We start from the raw sequence: 17319 nt of genomic DNA on the forward strand, positions 1-17319 counted from the left end.
TGGATTATAAAATAATCCAATAGAACTGTCGTGGTTTCCGCAAAACTTCTCTGACATTAAACATTTGACATCATCTACCTCATCTCTCTGTGTGGCACTCCAGGAGACACATCTGAAACCTGGAGAGGGAATTACTTTAAAAGGATTTGGAATTTACCGCAAGGATGATGATAGCCACAACCGTGCCAGTGGTGGTGTGGCTATTCTGGATTGAAATCGCATTCCATCCTTACTGGTACAAATAACCATTGATTTGCAAGCTGTGGCAGTCAGGATTTCTATTGGAGTAACTGTCACAGTTTGTTCTATATACTTGCCACCAGATGTCAAAGTCAGTGAGGATGAATTGGATGCAGCTGCCAACTCCATTTCTTTTACTAAGTGATTTCAATGGTCACAATCCTATGTGGGGCAGTCCCGACATCAATTGTTGAGGCAGAGCTGTAGAACGACTCATAGGCAATCAGCAAATGTATTTATTTAATACTGGAGAAGTGACATACTTCCATGCCCCAACAAGAACATTCACTGCCATTGATCTCTCATTAGCAACTCCGAATCTGTTTTCAGCATTTTCATGGGAGGTTGGATCTAATCCACTTTCCAGTGACAACTTCCCAATATTTTTAAAATATCGAGGCAGAGAAAGCTGTGAAACAGCCTGTCCACCACGCTGGAAATTGGAAACTGCCGATTGGCCTGTTTTTTCTTCTATGGACAACGTCACTGAGGAAATGGTGAATATTGCTGATATCAATGATGCAGTTGAAATTGTCACTTCCAGTATTATTCGTGCAGCTGAAAAAACAATGGGAAAGACATCAACAAGATACCCAAAGCATCTGAAGCCATGGTGGAATCAGAATTGCGAGGCAGCATTTAAAGCACAAAAGAAAGCATGGGGAATTTTTAGAAGATACCCCACTGCTAGAAATTTTATAGCTTTTCAAAAAGCGAAGGTAAATGCCAGAAGAGTAAGAAGGCAAAGCCAAAGGGATTCTTGAAGGAGGTATGTTTCTAGCATAACATCTTCCACTAACTCAAAAGCAGTCTGGGATAAAATCCATAAAATTAATGGGAAATATGCTTCTCACTCTCTGTCCATGCTGGAAAATAATGGCACAATAATCAGCGATATACAGGATATTGCTGATACGTTGGGTGAAACGTTTTCTTTTTCATCCAGCAATGTAATTTTTAATAGGAATTTTCAAGCTTACAAAGCCCAAAGTGAAAAACAATATTTAAACTTCCACTCCTCATCTAATGAGGAATATAATGTGCCATTCACCAGCACAGAACTACATACAGCGATTTCTCGCTCAGGGAATACAGCTGTAGGCCCGGATAAAATCCACTACAGCATGATTAAAAATCTGTCAAACAATTCCCTTTCTAATCTCCTGAATCTGTTTAACAGAATATGGACAGAACATACTTTTCCTGACTCTGGGAGGCTATCTATCATTATCCCCATTCCCAAGCCAGGTAAAGATCTCAAGAATCCCTCTAATTACAGACCAATCTCTCTGACAAGTTGTCTCTGTACACTTTTCGAGAGAATGGTAAACAGACGTCTAATGTATCTCTTAGAGAAAAAGGAATACTTTTCACCACATCAGAGTGGATTTCATAGGAACAGAAGTACCACAGACAATTTATTAAAACTAGAAACATCTACACGCGAAGCGTTTGTTTGACGACAGCATTTAGTGTCTGTATTCTTTGATATAGGGAAGGCTTACGATCGATGCTGGAGATATGGGATACTTCGCGATTTGCATGAATTCGGATTACGAGGTAATATGCTGATTTTTATAAAAAACTTCCTACAGAATCGAAGATTCCAAGTTAGGATGGGCAACACACTATCTAGGCCTTTTATCCAAGAAGAAGGCGTACCTCAAGGTTGTATTTTGAGTGTGACTCTGTTCCTAATCAAAATTAACAGCATAGCTAACTGTCTTCCTCCCAGTGTGAAACACTCTTTGTATGTGGATGACTTTTCAGATCTCCTGCCAGTCTAGTAACATGAGTTTCATTGAGATACAACTGCAAACCTCCCTAAATCGCGTAGACAATTGGTCAAATAATAACGGTTATAGTTGCAATGTAGAGAAGACCTCTTGCATTCACTTTTGTCGAAGGCGTGGTTTCCATTTGGATCCCGAAATTTATTTAAATGGGGTTAAAATCCCAATTGTGAATGAGGCTAAATTTTTGGGCATTTTGTTTGACCATAAACTGACATTTTTGCCACATTTGCGCAATTTGAAGAGTAGATGTTTAAAAGCTGTAAACCTTTTAAAGGTCCTATGCTGCTCATCCTGGGGAGTAGACAAATGTTTTATGCTCAGGATTTATAGGGCCCTTGTCCGCTCTAAGCTGGATTATTGGTGCATTGTTAATGGCTCTGCGTGAGAATCTACTCTTTGGGTGCTGGATCCAATCCATCATCAAGCTCTGCGTTTGTGCACACTGGTGCCTTTCGCACCTCTCCTGTACAAAGTGTGTACGTGGATGCTTATGAGCCTCCACTATCACTCAGGAGAGAACAGTTGTCTCTCTATTATTATATTAAGCAGAAATCCCAAACTAAACCTTCAGTTTTTTGTACAGTATCAGATACCCATCTGACAACATTATTTGTGGCTTGCCCAAGCTGTGTCCCTACATTCAACATAAGAATGGAGAATGTAAGCAGCATGATTGACCTGAAAATGGGCAACATTTCACAGCATGAGGTTGATAGTATACCACCCTGGTCAACTCTTTCAATAAATATTGACTTTAGCTTAAAGCAGTTTCCTAAGGAATCCACCCCAGACTACGTCTACAGACAGCACTTTGCAGAAGTTCAACACGAAGACAAGAATTTAATTCCTATTTATACTGACGGTTCTAAATCGGATGATTATGTTGGCTCAGCCTTCGTTTGCCAGGATGAAATCGTGGCAGAACAAATTGAAACAAATTCTTTCATATTTACTGCAGAGCTGCAGGCTATTTATTTAGCCTTAAAGTATGTAATCAAAAAAGGTCATCGTCGCTGTGTGATTTACACTGGCACAGTTAGTGCACTCAGTTAGTTCAGGCTTTGATCTCATATGAACCTAGTTCTCACTCAATAGTGATTAAAATCCATAAACTTTTTTGCCATCTTTGTGCGAGTAATATTTTTGTAAAATTTTGTTGGGTCCCAGGCCATGTAGGTATAAGAGGTAATGAAGAAGCTGATGCAGCTGCAAAGTCAGCAAGCCCTCCTCAGCATACAATGTTTATTGAAGAAGGGGATTTGAAGCTAGTTGTTAAAAAACGACTAGTGGAGAGATGGCAAAATATGTGGAATGCAGAAATTTACAATAACTGCATGATGTCAAATTTACGATAGAAAATTGGACACAAGAAATTCTATGACAGGAGATCTGAGGTTGTTTTTAGTCGTCTGAGGATTGGACATACTCGGTTGACTCATCAATACGTTTTGAAGGGTGAGGAGCAGCCAGTATGCCAGTATTGCAACTGTCCTCTTACTATAAAACACATACTGCTCGAATGCTCTGCCTTTGAGATCAGGCGTAGACAGCATTTCGGAAATGCAAGTTTCAAAGAGATTCTGGACCAGAGATCAAATTGTTATTATGTATTGGACTTTTTAAAAGTCATTAATTTGTATAAAGAAATTTATTTATTTATTTATTTATATATTTATTACATTTTTTTGTGTTGTTGTGTTTTTGTACTTATTATGTGTGTATTTATTATTATTGCTGCTGTTATTTATTTATTATTGTCATATGTTATGTATCATGTTAAAATTTTTTTTAACCATTTGCTTTGGAGCAGCATAGCCTATGTGGCTCTTGTGCCAAAAAACAAAAACGAAACAAACAAACAACTCAAAACAGCACACCTGCCGCTCTTGTACTTGACCAGATGTTATTGCACAGTGTCTAATGCTGCTCTTCCTGTACTTGCGGGAAAGTGCCCCAACCTACAGCAGATCCAATACTGTACAGGCAGATTTCTTCTATTCATGGTAAAAGTGTTCCCTTCTCGGGCAATGTCTATGACGCATCCTGTTACGAAATAAAGCAACCTTTTGCAGACCTCCCTCATCCTGCCCTCAGAAGGGGTTCCCTCGATGTGGGTTCCTGTCCGTGGTGAGGGGACCTCCCAGAGATGGTTTAGTAACTCTTCTTTACCATCCCTGGGATCTGAATGCTTACCCATGTGTTTGCCATGCATGGTATCCCTTATGCCAGAAAGGGGGATCCTGGTAGTTGAGGGGCAACATAACATTTCTAACACACTGCTTTGGCCCCTGCTTCGTATAAACAGGAGGCTCAAATCAGGCTCCGTTTGAGTCAATCGGCTGGTCGTTGAGTCATTCTTGACCTCGGTCTGGAGTCAACTGATCAATGCAGACCAGGCGGACACGTCAGACAAGATGTGCTCTTCTTGACTGCATTGTGAGGGTATAGCTTCTGGAAAATACTGGTGTGACGGTCTATGGGAATCTCCCATGTGACAGCATCCCCATGGTGGGTGGGGTCACTAGGAGCTGAAATATTATTATTTAATCATGGATCCTAAAACTTTATAAATAAAGACAAGCCAGAAAACACTGCCAGTCACCCATCCTACTTAATAGTGCATGCTACTGGAGAAAAACCTTTGTCAAAATGCTCCCCTTTCTTGATTCAGAAGTTATTTGAATCAACAATTGGACACCTGAAAAAAAACACAAAAATTGAGGTCAGGAGACCTACTTGTAGAAACTGCCTCACCTCAACAGTCGGCAAAACTTCTAGCTGCAAAGAAATTGGGAGACATTGAAATCACAGTCACACCACATGGAAGTTTGAACTCATCACGTGGTGTGATATCTGAGATTGATCTGATGTCTGAAGATGAATCAGATATTCAGATGAACCTTTCAGACCAAGGAGTCACTGCTGTTCGACGTATCTCCATTTGTCGGGATAGCAAGTTAATACCAACCAAACATTTAATTCTCACCTTTAACAAGCCGACATTGCCATCTTTTATTACAGCAGGTTATCTGCACTGCCCTGTCTGTCCGTATGTTCCAAATTCGCTGCGTTGTTTCAAATGCCAGTGGTTTGAACATTCACAAACATTCTGCCGTGGCAAGAGCGTATGTGCATAGTGTGGGACTGAAGGTCACGAGAGTACTGAGTGTACCAGTACCCCATGCTGTGTTAACTGCAAAGATGCCCATCCTTCTTACTCCCGAAAATGCCCTGCATGGCAAAGAGAAAAAGAGATACAATGGATAAAAATAGTCAATAACATATCCTATCCAGAAGTTTGTTGTGTGGTCACTTCAACTGCACCTTTGAGACAGAAAACATTTGCTGCTGTTTTGAAATCCACAAAGACATGTGGGGTTCAAACAGATATTTCTGTCTCTCCAAGTGAATCTCTTACCCGCCATGCGAAATGTTTAATTCTTCCATCTCTCCAAACATCAGAAAAGGAGACCAAGAATGTCAAAACACCCCTACCAAAAACACGGGTAACAACAAGAAATGTGGGTTCAAAAAAGGCGAATAAAAACCCACTTAACAAGCAAAAGGTGAAAGCAGCTATCTCCAGATCAACTAAAAAATCAGAGACTCAGTCTATGAGTGAGTTCTCTGACTTTTCCGATGAAGAAAATAATATGGTGGTGACACAACCAACGTCACCTCCAAAAGAAAAACCTCCCGTGAAATTAAAGAGGGATACTTTTACAAAGAATGCTGCCTCAAACACATAATGGATTATAAAATAATCCAATGGAACTGTCGTGGTTTCCGCAACAACTCATCTGACATTAAACTCTTGACATTATCTACCCAATCTCTCTGCTTGGCACTCCAGGAAACCCACCTAAAACCTGGAGAAAGAATCTCTTTAAAAGGATTCGATCTCTACCGCAAGGATGATGATAGCCACAACCGTGCCAGTGGTGGTGTGGCTATTCTGGATTGAAATCGCATTCCATCCTTACCGGTACAAATAACCATTGATTTGCAAGCTGTGGCAGTCAGGATTTCTATTGGAGTAACTGTCACAGTTTGTTCTATATACTTGCCACCAGATGTCAGAGTCAGTGAGGATGAATTGGATGCAGCTGCCAACTCCATTTCTTTTACTAAGTGATTTCAATGGTCACAATCCTATGTGGGGCAGTCCCGACATTAACCATCGAGGCCGGACCATCGAAAGATTCATAGGCAATCACCAACTATATTTATTTAATACTGGAGATGTGACATACTTCCATGCCTCAACAAGAACATTCACTGCCATTGATCTATCATTATCAAGTCCAAACCTGTTTTCAGCATTTATATGGGAGGTAGGATCTAATCCACTCTCTAGTGACCACTTCCCAATATTTCTAAAATATCAAGGCAGAGAAAGCTGTGAAACAGACCATCCAACACGCTGGAAACTTGAAACGGCAGATTGGCCTGCATTCTCCTCTTTGATGAGTTCTGCCAATACACCTGACAGTGATGAGCCCATTGGCACCTCCTGCTTCTGCAGGTAAATCTTTCCATTAAAGCGGAAGTAATTGTGCTCCGTAATAAAGAGTAATGCTTCGCGTTATTTTTTTTTTTGGCTGACAACTGAGGAAATGGTCAACACTGCTGATATCAATGATGCAGTTGAAGTTGTCACTTGTAGTATTATTCAGGCATATGAAAAAACTATGGGAAAATCATCTGTAAAGTAGTATTTTTAGCTTATCGCTCTACAATGAATTTCGTCCCGGAAAGAGTCAGTACCTAATGGGTACTTTACGCGGGTTCGTGTTTGTTAGTTTGCCAGGCCTGGACTTTTCACATGCACCAAAATAAATTAAAGACAAGTTAGTCAAAAATCAATAAAAGTATTTAATAAAAGTCTACGAAGAACTATTTACAATATTTATAACAAAACAACAATTTTATTCAAACAAATAAAATCCAAAAGTCAACCCGACAAAATTCAATCTTATTCTAACTTAGAACTATTTTCCTTTGAATTCCGACAAAACTCAATCCTTAACTTAAGGTACAGAAATTCTTACAACTACGAATCCTAACCGTCATTTCAATTATACTAGGAATCTTTTTCCAACTCAAGACTTTCCTATTTCTCGATCCACAAATTGAAAACTGCAATCGCTTTGGACTATTTCCTATTGGACACCTCGTTCACTGCTACCAGCAGACTACGCTTAACCCTTCCAGGAGCTCACCCGTGCTTTCTTTACTTGAGCTATGCTATTTATAGTCTGAGGTGACGTCACAGTTTCTAAGTGAGACACTCCCCTCATTTACATACTTATATCTAACATTTACTTTTTTCTTGTTTATTTGGTAGCTTAATTCCCAACAATACTTTGTTAACCTTTTACAGTCTTTTCTTGAACAATTATCGGGATGTTTTCTTTAAGGTTTAGCAAGTTTCTAAAAGTCTGTAGAGTCTTCCCCCTCTTTCAGTGCAGGCTTACTATCTGCCGCTCGGGTGTGCACGTGAGTGCAATTGCTAGCTATGGCGCTTTCTTTTTTTTCGTTGGTGAGTTGGATTTATCTTCTCTTTTTAACTTTTTAAGGTGACGGGTGAGGAAACCTTCATCCTAACTAAACATAAGCCCCAAACAAAATATAATAAAAGCAAAAGAAAAGCAAAATTAAAATAACGCTCGAACTTGGTTCCTTACACATCAACTAGATATCCAAAGCATCCAAAACCATGGTGGGACCAGAATTGTGAGGCAGGATTTAAAGCACAAAAGAAAGCATGGGGGATTTTCAGAAGGTACCCCACTGCTAACAATTTGGTTGCTTTTCAAAAAGCAAAGGCAAATGCCAGAAGAACATGAAGGCAAAGCCAAAGGGATTCTTGAAGGAAGTATGTCTCTAGTATAACATGCTCCACTAGCTCAAAAGCAGACTGGGATAAAATCCATAAAATTAATGGGAAATATGCTTCCCACTCTCTGTCCATGCTAGAAAATAATGGCACAATAATCAGCGACATACTGGATATTGCTGATACGTTGGGTGAAACGTTTTCTGCTTTATCCAGCAATATTATGTATTCAAGGAATTTTCAGGATTATAAATCCCAAAGAGAAAAAAAGTGTTTAAACTTTCACTCCTCATCTAATGAGGAATATAATGTGCCATTCACTAGAATTGAATTACATACAGCGATCTCTTGTTCAGGGAATAGTGCTGTAGGCCCGGATAAAATCTACTACAGCATGATTAAAAATCTTTCGAACAATTCCCTTTCTAATCTCCTGCATCTGTTTAACATAATATGGACAGAACATACTTTTCCTGACTCTTGGAGGCTATCTATCATTATTCCCACTTCCAAACCAGGTAAAGACCACAAGAATCCTTCTAATTACAGACCAATCTCTCTGACAAGTTGTCTCTGTAAACTTTTCGAGAGAATGGTAAATAGACGTCTAATGTTCCTCTTAGAGGAAAAGAACTACTTTTCACCACAACAGAGTGGATTTCGTAGGAACAGAAGTACCACAGACAATTTAATAAACCTTGAAACATTATACGTGAAGCGTTTGTTCGACGACAGCATTTAGTGTCTGTATTCTTTGATATAGAGAAGGCCTACGATTGCTGCTGGCGATACGGAATACTTTGTGATCTGTATTAATTCGGATTACGAGGTAACTTGCCAATTTTTATAAAAAACTTTTTACAGAATCGAAGATTCCACGTTAGGATGGGCAACACTTTATCTAGGCCTTTCACTCAAGAAGAAGGTATTCTCAAAGTTGTATTTTGAGTGTGACTCTGTTCCTAATCAAAGTCAACAGCATAGCTAAAGTGTGAAACTCTCTGTATGTGGATGACTTTCAGATCTCCTGCCAGTCTAGTAATATGAGTTTCATTGAGAGACAACTGCAAACATCCCTAAATCGCATATACGATTGGTCCAAGACCAATGACTTTACATTTAATGCAACGAAGACCTCGTGCATCCACTTTTGCCGAAGGCGTGGATTGCACATGGATCCTGAAATTCATTTAAATGGGTTTAAAATTCCAATGGTCAACGAGACGAAGTTCTTGGGAGTCATATTTGATTCCAAACTGACATTTTTACTGCACTTGCGCAATTTGAAGAGTAGATGTTTATAATCTCTGAACCTTCTAAATGTATTATGCTGCTCATCCTGGGGAGCAGACAAATGTTCCATGCTCAGGATTTATAGGACCCTTGTCCGCTCAAAGTTGGACTATGGATGCATTGTTTATGGCTCTGCATGAGAATCTACTCTTCGGATGCTGGATCCAATCCATCATCAAGCACTACGTTTGTGCACTGGTGCCTTTCGCACCTCTCCTGTACAAAGTCTGTATGTGGAGGCTTATGAGCCTTTACTATCTGTTAGGAGAGAACAGTTGTCCCCTGGATGTGGGTTCCTGTCCGTGGTGAGGGGACCTCCCAGAGATGGTTTAGAAACTCCTCTTTACCATGCCTGGGATCTGAACGCCCACCCACGTGTTTGCCGTGTGTGGTGTCCCGTATGCCGGAAAGGGGGNACTTTAGATGGGATTTCTTGAGTGGTGGATGATATCTCTGTTGATGACCTCGCTGTTTCTTTTTTCCATTTTAGGAACTTTTTACAAAGATCGACAAATTTGAAATTAAGAATGTCTTGTTCGCAATATTTAACTAACCATCAGAAACAATAAAATTCTTAAAAAAAAAGCAATTATGTACATTTTTAAGTGGACTATAATCGATAGTGCAACGATAATTAAAAATTTTAAGTTTATTTAGTTGTCAACTTAATTTCCGTAAAACTATTGATTTTTTTTTATTACGTGAATTCTTTCATTGTTCTTTTTATAAAAACACATTTAATAGGCATTTCCAAAAAATAAATAAAACCAAACTTTTTGCTGCTGATCAATATATAAAATGTTATAAACAAAAAACAATAGGATTACTTACAGACTGTGCATCATTCGATTGCTATTGCTTAAGCTCGTTTCTTTCGTGAAGTATTGCCATGGAGAGTGGAGGTGCAAAACATGTCACGAGGCTACCTCAAAACTTTGCTCACCTCAATCACATGAGATCTTGGATGTGTTTCCAAAAAACTTTTCGGACTTGGAAGCGTCTGTGGACCATAGTTTGATAGACATTGCATTTGTTATGTTTTTTGTATCACTGTAACATTCTAGAACAAAATTAAACAACTCAAGGTAACGACAATTTATTTTTCAGTATTAACTTTGTAAAAAACAGAAAATGACTTTTTAAATTACTTGGGCAAGTAAAGGAGCTGATTAATGTAAATGATGAGCCATGCTCTGGCTGACCTTTTCTGATTTTTGAAAATTTGGCTTGTGATGTGGATAAGAGTCAACTGGCATGTCCAACTGAGCATATAACTGTTGGTAGTTGTTGGCCTTTTGCTATGGCCACTGCTTGTTTTGTTGCTGACTTTATACTTTTCTAGTGTTGGAGATCAGTATCAAGCCATGTTTTTCTCCATGCCTTTAGGGTGAATTTTTTTGCTTTAACCTCCTCTGCTTTAACCTCCTCTGCTCTCCTCTTTAATAGCTGCTTGAACCTCATTGTTTCACCACTAGGCGTGTTTGTCAATAACCCCTCGATGTGGGTTCTGTTCCGTGGTGAGGGGACATTCCAGAGATGGTTTAGTAAGTCTTCTTTACTATCCTTGGGATCTGAATGCCCACCCATGTGTTTGCCATGCGTGGTATCCCGTATGCCAGAAAGGGGGATCCTGGTAGTTGAGGGGCAACATAACATTTCCAACACACTGCTTTGGCCCCTGCTTCGGATAAACGGGAGGCTCAAATCAGGCTCTGTTTGAGTCAATCGGCTGGTCGCTGAGTCATTCTTGACCTCGGCTTGGAGTCAACTGATCAATGCAGACCAGGCGGACACGTCAGACAAGATGTGCTTTTCTCGACTGTATTGTGATAGTATCGTTCCTGGGAAACCCTGGTGTGACAGTCTATGAGAGTCTCCCATGTGACGGCATTCCTCGTTGGGCCCCATGATGGGTGGGGTCACTGGGAGCCGAATAATTAAACTTTAATCATGGATCCAAAAAATTCAAAACATGCTGACACAGCAACAATATCTATGACGAAAGAAAAGACCTTTAGCCAACCTGTTTACTTAATAGTGCACGCAACTGGAGAAAAACTCCTCTCTAAGTGTTCTCCTTTTTTTATTCAAAAGCTATTTGAATTAACCATCGGGCACCTAAAAAGCATACAAAAATTGAGATCAGGGGATTTAATAGTGGAAATAGCCTCTCCTCAACAAACAACAAAGCTTTCGACAATGAAGACTCTTGGAGACATGGGAATATTAGTCACACCACACAGAAGTTTGAACTCATTACGTGGTGTGATATCTGAGTTCGATTTGATGTTTGAAGATGAATCAGACATTCAGATCGGCCTATTGGACCAAGGTGTCACTTCTGTCCGACGCATTTCGATTTGTGGAGACGGCAAGTTGATACTCACAAAACATCTAATTCTCACGTTCGACAATCTGACATTTCCATCCTTCGTTACGGCAGGATACTTGTGTTGCTCAGTTCGTCCGTATATTCCAAATCTGCTGTGTTGCTTCAAATGCCAGTGATTTGGACATTCCCAGACTTCCTGCCGAGGCAAAAGCTTATGTGCACAGTGTGGAACAGAAGGTCACGACAGCACTGAACGTGAAAGTACTTCACACTGTGAACTGCAAAGATGCCCATCCTTTCTACTCCTGGAAATGCCCTGCATGGCAAAGAGAAAAGGAGATTCAACGAGTGAAAACTGTGGAAAACGTATCATATCTAGAGGCTCGTTGCATGGTCACTTTAGTGCACCATTGCAGCAAAAACATTTGCTAGTGTGTTGAAATCTACTAAGACCTGGGGTTCAAACAGATACTTTTTGTATCCTGAAGCTCTTACTCACCATGCAAAATGTTTATTGATCCCATCTGCACAATCAGAGGAAAAGGCGAACTCAAAGACCAAAACCTCTATAACTAAAACAGGAGTAACAATCAGAAATGTGGGCTCTACAAAAGCCAGTAAGAACCCACTTAACAAACAAAGAGTGAAAGCAGCTGTCTCTAAAGTCTCAAAAAAATCATAAGCTCAATCCATGAGTGAGTTTTCTGACATATCTGATGAAGAGCCTTATATGGAGGTTTCAAAACTAAAGTAACCTCCAAAAGAGAAACCGCCTGTGAAATTAAAGAGGGAAACCTTTGCAAAGAATGCTGCCTCAAACACATAATTGATTATAAAATAATTCAATGGAACTGTCGTGGTTTCTGCAACACCTTCTCTGACATTAAACACTTGACATCATCTACGTCATCTCTCTGTGTGAGCCGCTGGGGAGGTCAGGAAGTCCTCTCCTTCTGACCACAGGTCAGTGACCTATTTTCTTGTCAGGGATGGTAGTAAAGTTTGGTTACTCGTTTCTCGAGTGGAGGAGAGTCAGAAGGGTGAACGCTAAGACATTAGCAAAGTCAAGTAATGGGACCATTTAAAACAAAACAACAGTTTATTTAACTAGCTAACTAAATGAAAATTATACAAAACTCTTTAGACTTTGCGGATGAGAGAGAGAGTTTACAATAATATTTCATACCTCTGGGATAGTATCGGATGGATACCCCGGCTTTCTGAAAGGTGGTGCGAGTTTGGACACAAGGTCTTCTAATTAGCGTTGTACAGTAGGTCAACGGGAAGTGAAGGTTTGTCTTGGACGTTCGATGGGTGACTCTTGTGAGAGGGGAAGGAGGATGGCTTTTATACATTTTGTGGTGGGAAAATTCGTCAGGTGACCAATTGTTATCGCAGGTGTGGGGTTAAAGTTGGTGTTAGAATGACAACAATATGACGAATTTTGTCGATAATTGTAAACTATTCACAGATTGATAGTGAGAATGTTTATAGTTAAATAGAAAGAGTTATAAATTTCTCATGTACAGTACTTTACATTTTGTTTGTGTTTTTGTTATTTACCTTTATTAAAAATTTAAAGGATTACTTTGTTATGAAATTATATGAACTTCGAATTTCACATCTATGTGGCATTCCAGGAAATCCATCTAAAACCTGGAGAAAAAATCTCTTTAAAAGGATTTAATCTCTACCGCAAGGATGATGATGTCCACAACCGTGCCAGTGGTGGTGTGGCTATTCTGGTTTCCAAATGAAACTTATCTTTGCCGTTACAAATAACCATTGATTTACAAGCTGTGGCAGTCAGAATTTCTATTGGAGTAACTGTCACAGTTTGCTCTATATACTTGCCACCAGATGTTAGAGTGAACGAGGATGAATTGGATACTTTGGTTGAACAGTTGCCTACTCCGTTTCTTTTACTAGGTGATTTTAATGGCCATAATCCTATGTGGGGCAGTCCCGACATTAATTGTCGAGGCAGGATCATTCAAAGATTTATAGGCAACCAGCAACTGTATTTATTTAATACGGGAGAAGTAACATACTTCCATGCCTCAACAAGAACATTCACTGCCATTGATCTATCACTAGCAACCCCGAACCTATTTTCAGCATTTACATGGGAGATTGGATCTAATTTACTTTCCAGTGACCACTTCCCAATACTTCTAAAATTTTGAGGCAGAGAAAGCTGTGAAACAGCCCGTCCACCACGCTGGAAATTGGAAACAGCCGATTGGCCTGTTTTTTCCTCTATGGCCAACATTACGGAGGATGAATATTGCTGATATTAATGAGCAGTTGAAGTTGTCACTTCCAGTATTATTCAGGCAGCTGAAAAAACAATGGGGAAGACATCAACTAGATATCCAAAACATCCGAAACCATGGTGGAATCAGAATTGCGAGGCAGCATTTAAAGCACAAAAGAAAGCATGGGAAATTTTTAGAAGATACGTAGAAATTTGATAGCTTTTCAAAAAGCGAAGGCAAATGCCAGAAGAATAAGAAGGCAAAGCCAAAGGGATTCTTGGAGGAAGTATGTTTCTAGCATAACATCTTCCACTAGCTCAAAAGCAGTCTGGGATAAAATCCACAAAATTAATGGGAAATATGCTTCCCACTCCCTGTCTATGCTGAAAAATAATGGCACAACAATCAGCGACATACAGGGTATTGCTGATTTATTGGGTGAAACATTTTTTGCTTCATCCAGCAATATTATGTGTTCAAAGAATTTTCAGGTTTATAAAGCCCAACCTGAAAAACAACATTTAAACTTCCACTCCTAATCTAATGAGGAATATAATGTGCCATTCACTAAAATTGAATTACATACAGAGATCTCTCGCTCTGGGCCCCTCGATGTGGGTTCCTGTCCATGGTGAGGGGACCTCCCAGATATGGTTTAGATACTCTTCTTTACCATCCGTGGGATCTGAACGCCCACCCACGTGTTTGCCGTGCGTGGTGTCCTGTATGCCGGAAAGGGGGATCCTGGTAGTTGAGGGGCAACATAACGTCCCCAACACACTGCTTTGGCCTCTGCTTCGGATAAACGGGAGGCTCAAACCAGGCTCTGTTTGAGTCAATCGGCTGGTCGTTGAGTCATTCTTCATTTCGGCTTGGAGTCAACTGATCGATGCAGACCGGGCAGACACGACAGACAAGATGTGCTCTTCTTGACTGCATTGTGAGGGTATAGCTCCTGGGAAACCCTGGTGTGACGGTCAATGGGACTCTCCCATGTGACGGCATCCCCTTGTTGGGCCCCGTGGTGGGTGGGGTCACTAGGAGCTGAATACTTATTTTTAAATATGGATTCATTAAAACTAAAAAAATCATGTACCAATGCACTACCACCAAAGGAGGACAGTTCCTCCAACCAACCAGCCTATCTCATAGTGCATGCTATGGGAGAAACAACTCTTTCTAAACGTTCCCCCTTTTTGATTCAGAAACTTTTTGAATCTACCATTGGGCATCTTAAAAAAATCCAAAAGTTGAGATCAGGAGATCTGCTAGTAGAAGCAGCCTCCCCTCAACAATCTGAAAAACTATTGAAAATGAAATCTCTAGGAGACATACAAGTCATTATCACACCACACACAAGTTTGAACTCATCACGTGGTGTGATATCTGAAATCGATTTGATGTGTGAGGACGAATCAGATATTCAGATCGGCCTTTCAGATCAAGGAGTTACTGCCGTACGATGCATCTCCATTCGTCGAGATGGCAAGATAATTCCTACAAAACATCTAATTGTCACATTTAATAAACCAACATTACCATCCTTTCTTACCGCAGGATATTTGCGCTGTTCGGTTCGTCCATATATTCCAAACTCGCTGCGTTGTTTCAAATGCCAGCGATTTGGACATTCCCAAACATCCTGTCGAGGCAAAAGTTTATGTGCACAGTGTGGAGTTGAAGGCCACCAGAGTACTGAGTGTACCAGCACTCCATGCTGTGTAAACTGCAAGGATGCCCATCCTGCCTACTCTCGGAAATGCCCTGCATGGCAAAGAGAGAAAGAGATTCAGCGCATAAAAACAGTTAACAACATATCGGATCCAGAGGCTCGGCCCATGGTCACTTTAAGTGTCCCCTTGAAACAGAAGACATTTGCAGCTGCTTTGAAGTCTACAAAGACATGTGGGGTTCAAACAGATATTTCTGTTTCCCCAAATGAATCTCTCACACGTCATGCAAAATGTTTACTTACACCATCCACCCAAACACCAGAAAAAGAAAATATAAAACTGAAAACACCCCTACCTAAAACAGGGGTAATAACACGAAACCTGGGTTTCAAAAAGGCAATTAAGAACCCGTTAAACAAACAGAGAGTGAAAGCTGCTCTCTCTAAATCTAAAAAATTAGAGGCTCAATCTATGAGTGAGTTCTCTGACTTCTCTGAAGAAGAGACTCACAAGGAGGTTACGAAACCAATGTCACCTTCAAAAGAGAAACCCCCTATTAAATTAAAGAGGGATACCCTCGCAAAGAATGCTGCCTCAAACACATAATGGATTATAAAATAATCCAATGGAACTGTCGTGGTTTCCGCAACAACTTCTCTGACATTAAACACTTGACGTCATCTACCTCATCTCTCTATGTGGCACTCCAGGAGACTCATTTGAAACCTGGAGAAAGCATTACTTTAAAAGGATTCCATCTCTACCGCAAGGACGATGATAGCCACAACCGTGCCAGTGGAGGTGTGGCTATTGTAGTTTCAAATCACATCCCATCCTTGCCGGTACAAATCACCACTGATTTGCAAGCTGTGGCAGTCAGAATATCTATTGGAGTTACTGTCACAATTTGTTCTATATACTTGCCACCAGATGTCAGAGTCAATGAGGATGAATTGGATGCATTAGTTGAACAGCTGCCAACTCCATTCCTTTTATTGGGAGATTTCAATGGCCACAATCCTATGTGGGGCAGTCCCGACATCAATCGTCGAGGCGGAGCCATTGAACGTTTCATAAGCAATCAGCAACTATATTTATTTAATACGGGAGAAGTGACATACTTTCATACTCCAACAAGAACGTTCACTGTCATTGATTTGTCCTTAGCTAGCCCAAACCTGTTCTCAGCATTTATATGGGAGGTTGGATCTAATCCACTCTCTAGCGACCACTTCCCAATATTTCTAAAATACCAAGGCAGAGAAAGCTGTGAAACAGCCCGTCCACCACGCTGGAAACTGGAAACAGCAGATTGGCCTGCATTTTCCTCTTTGGCTAATATCACTGAGGAAATGGTCAATACTGCTGATATCAATGATGCAGTTGAAGTTGTCACTTTTAGTATTATTCAGGCAGCTGAAAAAACAATGGGGAAAACATCAACAAGATACCCAAAGCATCCGAAACCATGGTGGAACCAGAATTGTGAGGCCGCATTTAAAGCACAAAAGAAAGCATGGGGGATATATTCAGAAGATACCCCACTGCTAGAAATTTGATTGCTTTTAAAAAAGCAAAGGCAAATGCCAGAAGAGTTAGAAGGCAAAGCCAAAGGGATTCTTGGCGGAAGTATGTTTCTAGCATAACATCATCATCTAGCTCAAAAGCAGTCTGGGATAAAATCCATAAAATTAATGGGAAATATGCTTCTCACTCTCTGTCCATGCTGGAAAATAATGGCACAATAATCNAATTTAATTCTTTATTTATTTATATATCTATTTATTTATCTTTTAGCCTTTTGCTTGTTCTTGTTTGTTATTAATATGTATGTTGCTGTTGCTGTTGTTTATTTATTTATATTTGTCATATGTTTTTTATTTGTGAC

The 17319-nt window shown here is 40.1% G+C and overlaps 1 protein-coding gene across 1 annotated transcript; it reads left to right on the forward strand.

Moving 5' to 3' along the window:
- The first annotated feature begins 14822 nt into the window (after positions 1–14822).
- LOC111627548 lies at positions 14823–16037 on the forward strand. The gene has a single exon (XM_023371146.1). It carries the CDS (start codon positions 14823–14825, stop codon positions 16035–16037), a length of 1215 nt encoding a protein of 404 aa, XP_023226914.1.
- The last annotated feature ends 1282 nt before the right edge of the window (positions 16038–17319 follow it).

Source organism: Centruroides sculpturatus, unplaced genomic scaffold (genome assembly GCF_000671375.1).
Source record: "Centruroides sculpturatus isolate CEXI.00-Female unplaced genomic scaffold, Cexi_2.0 scaffold363, whole genome shotgun sequence".
Lineage (NCBI taxonomy): Eukaryota > Metazoa > Arthropoda > Arachnida > Scorpiones > Buthidae > Centruroides > Centruroides sculpturatus.

What these genes read in the sequence shown, in the direction of transcription:
- LOC111627548 (XM_023371146.1), top strand. Translation starts at nt 14,823, where the DNA reads ATGGATTCATTAAAACTAAAAAAATCATGTACCAATGCACTACCACCA.